We start from the raw sequence: 13,057 nt of genomic DNA on the forward strand, positions 1-13,057 counted from the left end.
TCTCTAATCAGTGTGCCAAACTTCACAACTTTTTACCAGACGGTTCTATGGGCTGCTATAGACTTCCATGGCAGAATAATACACTTCAGCAGCTACGGGCAAAAAAAGGTTTTGCTAATTACAGCGCCCCCTAGCGGTCAAAGGTTACCAGATTGGTTGTGTGTTCTCCCAATTAGGTCAGGAGTCAATGTACTTAGTTTGCGCACCAATTGGTTTTCATAGATGCTACGGATGCTGAGATATGAGCTCACTTCCTGTTTGGCGGCTTCGCCACCAATTTCGATTGGCTGCTACGGGCAAATGCTTCAGTCAATTGTTATGGAAATCAAAGCACTGATAAGGCATGGTCTGAAGATGGTCTGTGCCAATTTTGGTGAGGATCCGATGAAATTTGTGACCTAGGGAAATTTGATAGTGGTTTTGATTAAATCCAATATGGCGGCCAAATCAATTATGTTGATGTCATGAATTGCCATCTGTCGACATAAGGATCTTCCACAGTATTACCAGACACCACTAGTACATTGTAATTCTAGGCACAACAGCAGCTACAGTCCAAAAGGCATGTTACTGATTTACAGCGCCCCCTAGAGGTCAAAGGTCACCAAATAGAGCGTCCTCCTGATGGGGTCATGAGTCCATATACCAAGTTTGGATTTGATGACTGCAAGGGTTGCTGAGATATGAGCTCACTTCCTGTTTGGCGGCTTCACCGCAAATTTTGATTGGCTGTTACGGGCGAACGGTAATACTTCCGAAGACTTTTGTGAGGCTTGGTCTGAAGATGATCTGTGTAAAATTTGGTTGGAATCACAGAAAGTATGTGACCCCTGATACATTTTAAGTGTTTTTGATGAAATCCAAAATGGCAGAAAATCCATCATGGCGGAAAATGACGTCATAGGGTGGGGAACACACTTCCAACTTTGGCCTGTTGGTGGCGCTAGAGGGTTCGAGTTGCCGACATGAAACTTGGTGACATGAATCATGGGACCGTCCCCAATTAGTGTGCCAAATTTCCCAACTTTTTACCAGACGGTTCTATGGGCTGCCATTGACTTCCATTGCATATAATAATAATAATAGGAAAACGTAGAAACACAATAAGGTCCTCGCAGCTTCGCTGCTTGACCCCCAAATAGTGACACTGGTTAATGTCTATGCTCCACCCAATAGTGGAAAACATTTCTTTAAAACTCTGCTTGATAACATAATTCTGGAAACAGATGGAATATTGATTTGTGGGGGTGACTTTAATATTGTGATGAATGATAAACTAGATACAACAAACAAAAAAAAAAAGGTCAACCATGTTACTAAAATGATCAAAACTGCATTTAAAGAATTTGGTATAGTGGATCTTTGGAGAGAATTTCATCCCTCTAAAAGGGATTACACTCATTATTCAGCCCCAAATGATAGCTACTCCAGAACAGACTACCTTTTTATGAATAAAAATGACTTATACAGAGTGAAGGAGTGTGAAATTGAAGGTGCGGACATATCAGACCACTCTGCAGTATACCCTAAAGCTCCACCTAAAACCACAAGAGAAAAGTAAATTGTGGAGACTAAATGTTGTGGAGACAAAATTTTGATTTTGATGACAATGACAATGGAGAGGTTAGCCCTGTCATTTTGTGGGATGCTCTTAAAGCAGTCTTGAGAGGGAAATGTATAGCTAAGACAGTGTCTATTAAAAAAAGCTAGAGAAGAAACATTTAAGAAAGAAAAGGAGAAGTTATCTGAAATTGAACAGCTACATAAGAACACATGTGATCCCTCATTATTACCTCAGATTAAAGAAGTTAGGGATAATATAGACAAAATATTAAGTATAGAAACTGAAAAGAAGATAAGGTTTTTAAAACAATCCTATTATGAAGTGGGACCCAGGGCTACTAGATTGCTAGCAAAAAGATTAAAAAAGCAACAGGCTGATAAAACAATTCATAAGATACGAGATATAGTCACAAACCAGTTGACCTATGAACCCAAAGAGATCGAAACTAACTTTATGAACTATTATAAAATCTGTATAGCCAGCCTCCATCAGCTACCAATGAACAAATGAGAGCATTTCTGGATACTCTTGACTTGCCAGCAATTGGTAAGAAACAGAATGATTTTCTGACTTCACCCATTACACCATCAGAAAAAGAGAAAGCAATAAGTAGATTAAAAGTGAACAAGTCTCCTGGTAGTGACGGCCAACTTCTACCACTGTTTGAGTCATCTTTTAATTATACACTTGATCATGGCAAGCTCCCACCATCCTGGAAGGAAGCGGTAATAACAGTGATTCCTAAGGGGAACAACATTGAGACTTGCTCAGGTTACAGGCCGATATCTATGCTCAATGTAGATTATAAACTATATAACTCTATTATTAGCAAGAGATTTGAGCGCTTTATGAGTGACCTCATAGATGAGGACCAAACAGGCTTTATTAAGGGGCGTCAAACTCATGATAATATAAGAAGAACACTTTATCAGAAGCCGACTGCAAGGATAAAAATGAATGGCAGTCTATACAGCTAGAAAGATCTACCAGACAAGGTTGCTGCCTATCACCAACTTTGTTTGCAATTGTTATAGAACCCCTGGCACAATCAATTAGACAGAATACTGATCTCAAAGGGATAAGAGTTGGGAATGAGGTTCACACCATCGGTCTTTTTGCTGATGATGTGGTCAGTGTTGTGCGTGAACGAGTTCAAAAGAACGCGTTCATTGAACACGCTCATTTTTTCGTGAACGTTGAACTGAACGCAACACATTTTTTAATAAAGAACTTGAACGTGAATTAGTTCACATTATGTGTCATGAACGGCAGACATCACTGTAAATGAACGTTGGAATTTGTTTTCCATTGAAAACTGAGTGACATCTGTTTTCTCTTTTGAAACACAACGAGAGAAAGTTCCTCCATCCTGTATTCTCGCTGGTGCCGCTTAAATCATGTATCACCAGACAGAAATGGTTTTGACATTGTGTGCGCAATGCATTGCGGGCAACGTAGTGTCCGGCTGAGAATAGTTGAATAGCATACTGGCTTCCGCACAATGTTACCCGTGATGAATTGCAGCAGAGCGGGGTAGGCATAGCAACGAGAGCGCGGAGGGCTGGAGGAGCGAGAGAGAGAGAGAGACAGACCAATGACAAGAGTGAGAGAAAGCGCTGCAATTTAAAAAAAAAAAGGCTAGCGGAAGTGATGGCACGGAGACTGGTCTACCTTGTCTGTACTGCTGCAAGTTTCATCACCTGGTAAGAAACCGACAATTGCAGTGTCATGAGCAAATGTCTACAATGAGCAGCTTCAAAGAACGTATAGTGATTTCTAGCTCGTAGTGTGAAAAAAATATTTATTTGAATATCTCACGAAAAAAGTAAAATTAACTGAACTTTGAACTCGAGACGAGTGGTTGAAAATAGTGAATGAGATAGGTGTGATGGAATGGTTAACTCATAAGATAAGAGTTCAAGAGGAACAATTTGTAAATAAAAGTGGACTGTGTTTACATGTCAGCGACAGGATGAGATTTGAAATATTGATGTATCATTCATATTGTAAGGTAAAGGCAATCAAGATTGTTCATGTTTTTTTTGTTGTTTTGTTTTGTTTGTATTGTTTTTGTACCTCTGTGTTGGTGTGTCTGTTTTTTCTTGTATGCCATGTGCATATATGTGATAAAACTATAAAAAATAAAGTATTAATAAAAAAATAAAAAAATGGTTAGCATAGTTAACATTGTTAACATAGTTAACATTGTTAGTATTAACATTGTTAACATAGTAACATTGTTAGTAAACTGTTAGTATACAGTAGTTTACATTGTCACTATAGTTAGCATTGTTAACATAACTACTAAAAACATTAGCTAAGTTAACAATATACTGTTAGCACAGTTAACTTGTTTACATTGTTAATAGTTACCTAATTAGCACATAATCTGTTTTAACACTATATTTCACACCTTATGTTTTGCATTTTCATGCACTGGTAATTCTTTGGAATTGCATTTCTAGTTTTATCTGAAATTATAGAATGTTGTATTGTAGTATTAAGGTAACCTGAACTTGCCTGTAAATTCTGGAGCAACTTCTTTCAGAACAGCTATGGCAGGATTTGCATAAGCTTCCAACAGCAACACCTCAAGTGCTTGAGAGCTCAACAGCTCTAAACCAGAACCATCACCATGTGCCACAAATAATCTGAAAGGCAACTTTCAGATGTCACTTAAATCTCACCGGGCACAGACACAGTGAAGCGATTCATTTATAGAAATTCTGTGAGGGCCACTTGTGCAACTCACCTTGGTATATGTGTTGTTTTGAGCCAATCTTTAATATTGTTCTCTGTCACAGTAACAGCAGTCATAGATGTCTGACCATCAGCTTTTACCTGCAACCACAATTGAGCAAATGAATACGTAAAATGCTATATGGACAATTATCAATAGACATTACACATGTCTAGCAAGATATTTCATCAGGAGCTGTCATGAACAATTTGTTCCGGCTTGCGAAAAAGTTCCGGATGATGTAATAATCACGTTCCGATCTCACATTAAAATGTTTCTCATAGAATGTTGGCATCGTTGCTATGACGGTTGCTGTCGCTGGACGATCCATTTACCCCTTTGTGACGTCTATGCTTTGTGACCACCGAATCCTACTGCGGTAAACGTGCGAAAGAGTCCTTTAGCAACAAGGGGTTGATGGCTTGCTTGACAGCACGATTTTATATTTGAACATTTCTTCATAGACATTACATATAGGCTTAACAGTGGTTTGGTTGGTAGGTTTTAAACGTATTTTTTTGTTTTACTACGGAAGATCGACTCACTCAACTTGCTAACGTAACGTTACATCTGGATCTGGATGCGGAGCAGCAGAACTACCACACCAGAAGCTTGTGGATCAGCTCAGGTAATAAAGTCATTTTATTTGTTGCTATTGCAAATTATTCTGGTTATTACGGCGTTATTAGGCCTATCAGCAATTCCACAATGTGTGCATGACCGTAACATTTGCAATGCTTGCATCCAGCATGCCTATAATCAATGCTGGCTGGCAAGCTGGTAGCCTATGCCTTACATTTAATCTTAGTTTTTTATCACACACTTGCTACAAGTGAGCTCATGCCTTCAGTCCTCCAGTGAGCATGGTGTAAATTAAGATTATGTGGATGTGGAAAATATTATATTTGGTATAATTAAGCCCTATGATTTATTAACATGTTTTTATCTTCAATTACACTACCCTGTACCATCAATAGTATTCTATTTATACGTAAAAATATGCATAGTGCAATTACACTTAAGCTTATACTTCTATATTCTACAGCTCTTTACTGTTCTTAATGTGCATACACTTACTTATAATGTTGACTGTCACTATACTGCACATATCTGTCTATATATCTGTCTACGGTTCATACTGAATATCCATATTTATTCTGTTTTTATAATATTACTGTTAATATACTGCATACTGTATATCTATATTATTTTTGTTAGTCTTATAATGTTACTGCGACTACACTGCACATATCTGTACATGATATTCATACACTGTTCACACTGCATATCCATATCTATCCTGCTCTTTTAAGGCTACTGCTAATACATTGCACATATTTATATTTAATTTATATTACTGTAAACCATACCACTTTCTTAACTGTATACTACTGTCTACACTGCACTATATGTCTTCTACTGCTTATACTGCACCACCTGTCTATACTGTGTGTCACATTGCACTTTTCTGCTTTTTTGCACTGTTGGTTAGACGCAAACTCCATTTCGTTGTCTCTGTATTTGTACTCTACACAATGACAATAAAGTTGAATCTAATCTAATCTTCATTATTTTAGAAGGAGAGAGAGAAGAATGAGTAATCACAGTCTTGACCATGAAGCAAGGACCATGAAGGGATGGCCATCGAAAAGAAATACCTGTATAGGCAGTTACAGGCTACAGAAAGAAGATGCGGAGAGTGATCTCCCAGCATCCTCAACTGGGTATAAATGTTTGTGTAATGCAGTGTGCATGAGTCCACATGCACATTTCAGGTCCCTGACAGATAGAAAGTGTAGGTGCTTCTCTGACACTCTTCTATTACACCGACATAGGGAGACACTAATAGCATTTACAGCCTAATGACTGCCTTGAATTAACTTGTCCACATGCACATTTCATGTCCCTGACAGATAGAAAGTGTAGGTGCTTCTCTGACACTGTTCTATTACACCGTCATAGGGAGACACTAATAGCATTTACAGCCTAATGACTGCTTTGAATTAACGTGTATACATATGTCATTTAAAGTCCCCCTAAAGAGTATTTGTATTTACCTTAAAATAACGTTTCCAAAATCATTTTGATGGCACAAACTTTTAATAGGGCAAACATCACTCAGAGTAGGTTTTATCGCTTGTAAAATAGCCATATGAAGTTGCTGTTTGGGTAGGAACACTGCACTACATTGGTGCTGCTTTAAATGTTCAGTGAAACAGTTGTGCAGGGCTCTGTGGTGCAGGGCTGGGTTACCCAAAAGCATAGTAGCAACTATAGTGTCTTTCGTAGTTACAGGAATGTAGTTATAGGAACAGTCCACTTCTAAATCAGTTCTACTAACTACTCTCCCCCAAAACCGTTTTTTCATTTGCATTCGCACTGGCCAAGTGGCCATAGGAACTGATAGGAGGGCGTAAGGAGTGACGCGCCGTCACTTGCTACAGGGTTTAAAATAGGCATGCACTCGCCTTGCCAAATGCGAGTAAATTAACTAACTAGCCTATATTTACAAATGATTCCCTTCCCATAAGCGACATAAAGGCACTTTGTGATTATCTGAAGCCAACTGGAAATGTAGCTTACGGGTATTGAGAGTTTGACTAATAATGTGGACGAGGAACATGAACAGTGCCTATAGTTTAGCGAATCGATTTGTAGCTCTTTAAGATACATTTATAACGAAACTCAATATCCAACATGACAGTAGCCAAGGCTATTTCAATGTTTTCAAGCAGGCCTAGCTTCAGATAGTTAGCTATAGACAACCCCAAGTAGGCCTAGGCTAGCTTATATTGGTCACAGACGCGGTAAAATAGGCTACAAGTTTGACGTGCTGCGTGGCGCTCAATAAAACCTTACAACGAAAGAGTCAGGGCTAATTGTATTTCACCAGATCCATATTCCATCTTCTCCCCTATACAGTGTAAAATATAGGCTATCTATTTCGCACTGACGACTTAAATTCTCCCTTTTTCATACGTGTTTAGACAGTGATTCACGAAGATTCTAATAGACATTCACCTGGAAATTAACAGCTGATCGGAACGTGATTATTACGTCATCCGGAACTTTTTCGCAAGCCAGAACTTATTGTTCATGACAGAGCCATTTCTGGGAACCCTGATCGCATGGAGTTACAATGCAAGAAGTGACCGGACTACTTGCAGAGTGATATCAACGAAGTGAATAAGAAGCACAAAACACATTTTTCTTGACAGTCTGTTATATGAAATTATTAGACCTCCAAACGTTGGGTAGGCCCATTCAAGTGGATGGAGCATTCTACAGCATTATGAAGAGCCGTGTAATAAAATAAGGATAATATCTTTACTAGAAAACTGACAATTAAAATGGATTATGGATACTTAAATCACCTGTCCAACTCACCTGAAATTGATTTCCAGCTGAATCAGTGATCTCACACAAAATATCTCCAGAGGTGGACATCATGTAACTGCTTGGCTCCAGCTGTTCAGCTGTGGGGCTCCTCTGTTGAGATGTGTAGATGGCTTGGCCTTCCTCGTTAATGGAAAACACACCAGAACCGAAGGGCATGATCTAAAGTACAAAGGTTAATACATTAATTATAAACAGGGTTCAGGGGAGCATTTTAAGAAATCACAAGAAAGACTAGATGTTGCCATTGCACCGCTGTGTTTGGGTGCCTTTCTGATGGCTCCAACTCGACTGTGCTTTCATTTCATCTTTGACTTATTTTATACAGTATATTTTATTTACTCCCAGTACACTGGGTTCTGTAACATATGATCAACATTGGTTTACAAATACCAACCAACTTTTGGACTACTTTTTTCACTGGTGCAATCTGTGCTGATGAACACAACAACTTCATAGGATGCAGGAGGAGGAAACATCACGGAAAACAAGCTGGAGTCTGGATTAGCACATCTTATGGAATCAAAATAGACTCAAATGTTTTGTATGTGTGTATCAGGTTTTAAAACTGTAGAAATTATTTGTAACTGTAAAAATTATTTGTCCAAGTAATCGTCAATATGACAAATATGCACTACACTTTCAAATGATTGGTTTGGTTTTTCAAAGGATTGGTTTTACAGCTACAAATCATCTTACAGTTACACATATTTTACCATTACAAATATATTCTACAGTTACAAATCCATGTTCTATGCACAAAAATCTGTCCAGTTACAAATCTTTCCTGCAGGAACACAGACTTTTGCGCTTCCTTGGGGATCAAACGTGGTATTATATTGTATTGTATGTATTTCAGGATTTGTACTTAGATTTTAACTTAGATTCCTGATTGGGTAACCAAATCTGCACATCACCATTGGCTATTCAACTAGGAATCAGCCTATGCACTCAATTGGATAGAAACACAACACAACATACATGTTATATGTTAATTAAAGACACGCACCATGACTTATAATGCTGGGCTTATTTCAGGGGATATGACGGATTACAAAGCAGCATCTTATAGTTTAAGTAGAGCTATTAAAGATGCTAAGCGGCGCTATAGAGACAAAGTTGAAGCTGATTTCTTGGAGGGGGATCCAGCACGAGTGTGGAAAGGACTCCGAACCATCACTGGCTTTGAAAGAAAGTCCCCTCCTATGATGAATGTGAGTAAAGCCCTCCCTGATGAACTTAATGCTTTTTATGCTCGCTTTGACATGAAAAACACAGACTATCTTGCACTAGCTGCAGCATGTGAAGCAAATGAGGATGCACCTTTCTGTGTCTCTGAGGTCGATGTGAGCAATGCCTTTAGGAGGGTTAATTGTAGAAAAGCTGCTGGACCGGATGGAATTTCTAACAGGGTTTTGAAATCCTGCGCTGCTCAGTTAGCTTCTGTGTTCACTTATATCTTTAACACATCATTGGCTCAAGAGACAGTTCCTACTTGCCTCAAGCAGTCTGTTATTGTTCCAGTACCGAAAAACAAAAGTCCATCATGTCTGAATGACTACCGCCCAGTAGCCCTGACGTCTACAGTGATGAAGTGTTTTGAGAAGCTTGTGAAAAACATTATCTGCTCATCCCTCCCTGCCTCCTTCGACCCCCTCCAATTTGCTTACAGAGCCAACAGGTCTACAGAGGATGCCATCTCAAACCTCATGCACACCACCTTAACTCACCTGGAGGAGGGGGAATGGGAATTATGTGAGGATGCTGTTTATTGACTTTAGTTCAGCATTCAACACGATAGTACCTCTCACCTTGGTCACAAACATGAAGGCCTTAGGACTGAACACCACCCTTTGTCACTGGATATTTGACTTCCTCACCAACCGTGGTTAGAGTAGCACAAAGTAGTCATAGTAGTCATACCTCCATCATCAAGTTTGCAGATGACACAGTGATCTTGGGCCTGATTAGTAACAACAATAAACAGCTCTACCTGGATCAGGTTGATGAGGTGGCACAGTGGTGCCAATCTAACAGCTTGACACTGAATATCACTAAAACCAAGGAAATGGTAGTGGATTAAAGAAGGCACCAGCAGAACTACAGTTACACCCCACTAATGATCAGCGGACAACCTGTAGAGAGAGTCACAAGTTTTAAATACCTTGGTGTCCACATTACTGAAGACTTAACATGGACTGTTAACACTCAATATGTTCTGAAGAAGTCCAGACAACGACTCTACTTCCTTCGTCAGCTAAGGAAATTCAAAGTTTCTACATCCATCATGAAGGCCTTCTACACTTCAGCGGTTGAGAGTGTTCTAACTGGTAGCATCATCACCTGGTATGGGAACTCCACAGTTAGAGATTGTAGTACTCTGCAGAGAGTAGTGCTCAGCTGAACGTGCTATAAGAACTCAACTCCCCTGCTCTACAAGATATCTATTCCAGAAGAGTACTCCTAAGAGCCCAAAAGATTCTGAAGGACTCTTCTCATCCTAACAATGGATTATTCCTACCGCTGAAATCAAGAAGATGCCTATGTAGTCACAAAGCCAGAACTGAGAGACTCAGGAGAGGTTTTTATCCCCAGGCCAACTCTGAACTCACACTATACTGACTTTGCACACATTCACTCCTCAGCACTCTCAAACATTTCCCAACTCTGAACTCACACTATACTGACTTTGCACTCATTCACTCCTCAGCACTCATGACCCCCCACACACACACACACACACACCTACATGACTTTTAGCACTTTTACATCCCTCTCCCTATGCTACAGACCTTTTATTTATTTTTTTGTTTCATCACACGTCAAAACACACACACACACATATCTGACTTTCTCCAACTTTTGCACATCTCCATAGAACTTTTTATTTATTATTTTTGATTTCTCCTCCATCTATCTACCCATGTCCTTGATTGCCTAGCCTTTCTGCCCCCACCCCACCCCCATCCCCAACACACACACAAAAAACACACACACTTACATCATCACTGTCATCACCTCACATACATACAGCACACTGCTTGCTACAGTAAGCCTCCTCTACATACTTGCTGCACACTGCCCCCCCCTCCCTACATACACAGCACATTGTCTTCAGGATCTTCTCCAACACACATCCTCTACATACAGCACATTGCCCCCACCTACCCACACACACACTACACACACACACACACAGTCACTGCTCCACTCCCCTCCCGCCCACACACACATCTTCACTGTCATCACTCACATACATCATACATACAGTACTCTGCTTGCAATAGTAAGTCCCTTCACCATACTTGCAGTACACTCCCCCCCCCCAATACACAGCACATTGTCTCATGAGGAAGCTTCTCCAACACACATATTGCACACTGCCCTCTCCCCACATCGCGACAACATTCCAGAGGAACTGTGGTTCTTTCGGGGTTGCAGAGCGGGAGTAAAAGTGAAGACGAGGCGTCGGGAGAAGAAGTGGAGATACAAGCCCTCGGTTCCATCGATTGTGATGCGAAACGTGAACTCACTGGCTAATAAGACTGACGAACTGGATGCCCTGGTAAGAAACCAGAAGTTGTACAGGGAATGTAGTTTGTTATGCTTTAAGGAGACGTGGCTAACAAGCCATATCCCCACTTCTAACGTTGAGCTGCCTGGCTTCAGTGTAGCTCGTTTGGACTTTCTGGCAAAAAGAAGGGAGGCGGACTGGTGCTGTACATTAACAATAGATGGTGCAATCCCGGACATGTAACAGTAAAGGAGACTGTATGCTGTAAGGATGTGGAGTTATTAGCGGTTAGTCTCCGTCCCGCACTACATGCCGAGGGAGTTCTCGACGCGCAATTGCTGTCTGTGTTTACGTTCCACCTCGAGCTCTTCGGATACAGCGTGTGGCGTCATCCACTCCCCAATCGCAAGGCTTCAAACCCAACACACTGGCCTTTTTTGTGATCTCTGGCGACTTCAATCACATAACACTGGATTCCACACTCACAAATTTTTACCAGTATGTAGACTGCCCTACAAGGAAAAACAGGACAATAGACCTCATGTATGCAAACGGGAGGGATGCATACAGTGCAAACCCCCTCCCCCCACTGGGAAAGTCAGACCACAACCTCATTCATCTCCAGCCAATGTACAAGCCCAAAGTACAGAGGCTACCAGTTCCCACAAGCACCTTCAGGGAAGTGGACACCCGAAGTGGATGAGGCTCTGAGAGACTGCTTCGAGTGTACTGACTGGAGTGTGTTACAGAATGGAGAGGACTTGGAGGAGGTCACACAGTGCACAACTGACTACCTGAACTTCTGCATGGACATTGTTGTTCCCACCAGAACTGTACGCTGCTTTCCCAACAACAAGCCTTGGATAACCAGCAATGTCAAGACCCTTCTCAACAGGAAAAAGATGGCGCCAGAGAGGGGACATGGCAGAGCTGAGGCGCGTGCAAGGGGAACTCAAATTCAAGCTGAAGGAAGCTAAGGAGGATTACAGAAAGAAGGTGGAACAGAAGCTGCAGGAAAACAACTTGAAGGAGACATGGGACTGCATGAAGGTTATCACTGGCCTGAAGAAGAACAGCAGCTCTGTGGAGGGGGACCTGGACAGGGCGAACCAGTTGAACCACTTGTACAACAGGTTTGACTGCCCTGCTCCAGCTCCAATGGCGGTGGTCTGTCCACCACTTTTTTGCCGTTAGTGCATGTTGTGTGTGATGTCTGTATGATACTGAGACCTTGAATTTCCCCTTGGGGATCAATAAAGTATCTATCTATCATTCATACAGTATGCTAATTAGAGCCATAGCACTCCGCGAGCTCTCCACATACGTAATAGTTTGTTTCCGACAATATGTGGCACAGACAAACGCGACCTTTGCAGGTTGCAAATTATCATCAACTGCTGAAAATTAGGGAGATCTCCAGGCATTTACGGGGATGAAAATCACACTTTTCACACAGTGGATTTTGAGTTGCGTGTCCCAAATCCCAACAAAAGCCTGAAGCTTGAAGCTGAAGTACTTCATTACCCACAATCCTGAACAATTCCACAATCCCACAGTGATGCCTCTGATTGGTGGAAAGGCCGTTATGATCATAGTTTGAAACTTTTTCAGCGAAAATTATCGACAAAGATGGCGGAGTCTTTTACTGCCTATGGCGAAAATCTTAATGTGAATAAAAACTTTCTAGACGAACATTGGTACTTGTATCAACAAGGACTGTGGTTTATATAATCACAAGAACTTAGTCAGGGCCAATATACCATCAAATAGAACACTGTAAATGCTAGTTTAAACCAAAGATTCTAGAGCGGAGCAGAATCTTTTGTTTAAACACTTAACTTTT

At 40.8% G+C, this 13,057-nt stretch overlaps 1 protein-coding gene across 5 annotated transcripts in view; it reads right to left on the minus strand.

Moving 5' to 3' along the window:
* The window catches only part of spag17 (sperm associated antigen 17), a 268,746-nt gene that overhangs the window by 33,857 nt on the left and 221,832 nt on the right, over window positions 1–13,057 (minus strand). For all 5 annotated transcript variants that reach the window (XM_048252172.1, XM_048252171.1, XM_048252170.1 and 2 more), the window contains 3 exons: window positions 7,692–7,862; window positions 4,317–4,405; window positions 4,085–4,215 (listed from right to left, as the gene is read on the minus strand). In XM_048252172.1, coding sequence (XP_048108129.1) covers window positions 4,085–4,215; window positions 4,317–4,405; window positions 7,692–7,862 — 391 coding nt within the window. The remainder of the gene's footprint in view (window positions 1–4,084; window positions 4,216–4,316; window positions 4,406–7,691; window positions 7,863–13,057) is intronic.

Source organism: Alosa alosa, chromosome 9 (genome assembly GCF_017589495.1).
Source record: "Alosa alosa isolate M-15738 ecotype Scorff River chromosome 9, AALO_Geno_1.1, whole genome shotgun sequence".
Taxonomy (NCBI): domain Eukaryota; kingdom Metazoa; phylum Chordata; class Actinopteri; order Clupeiformes; family Clupeidae; genus Alosa; species Alosa alosa.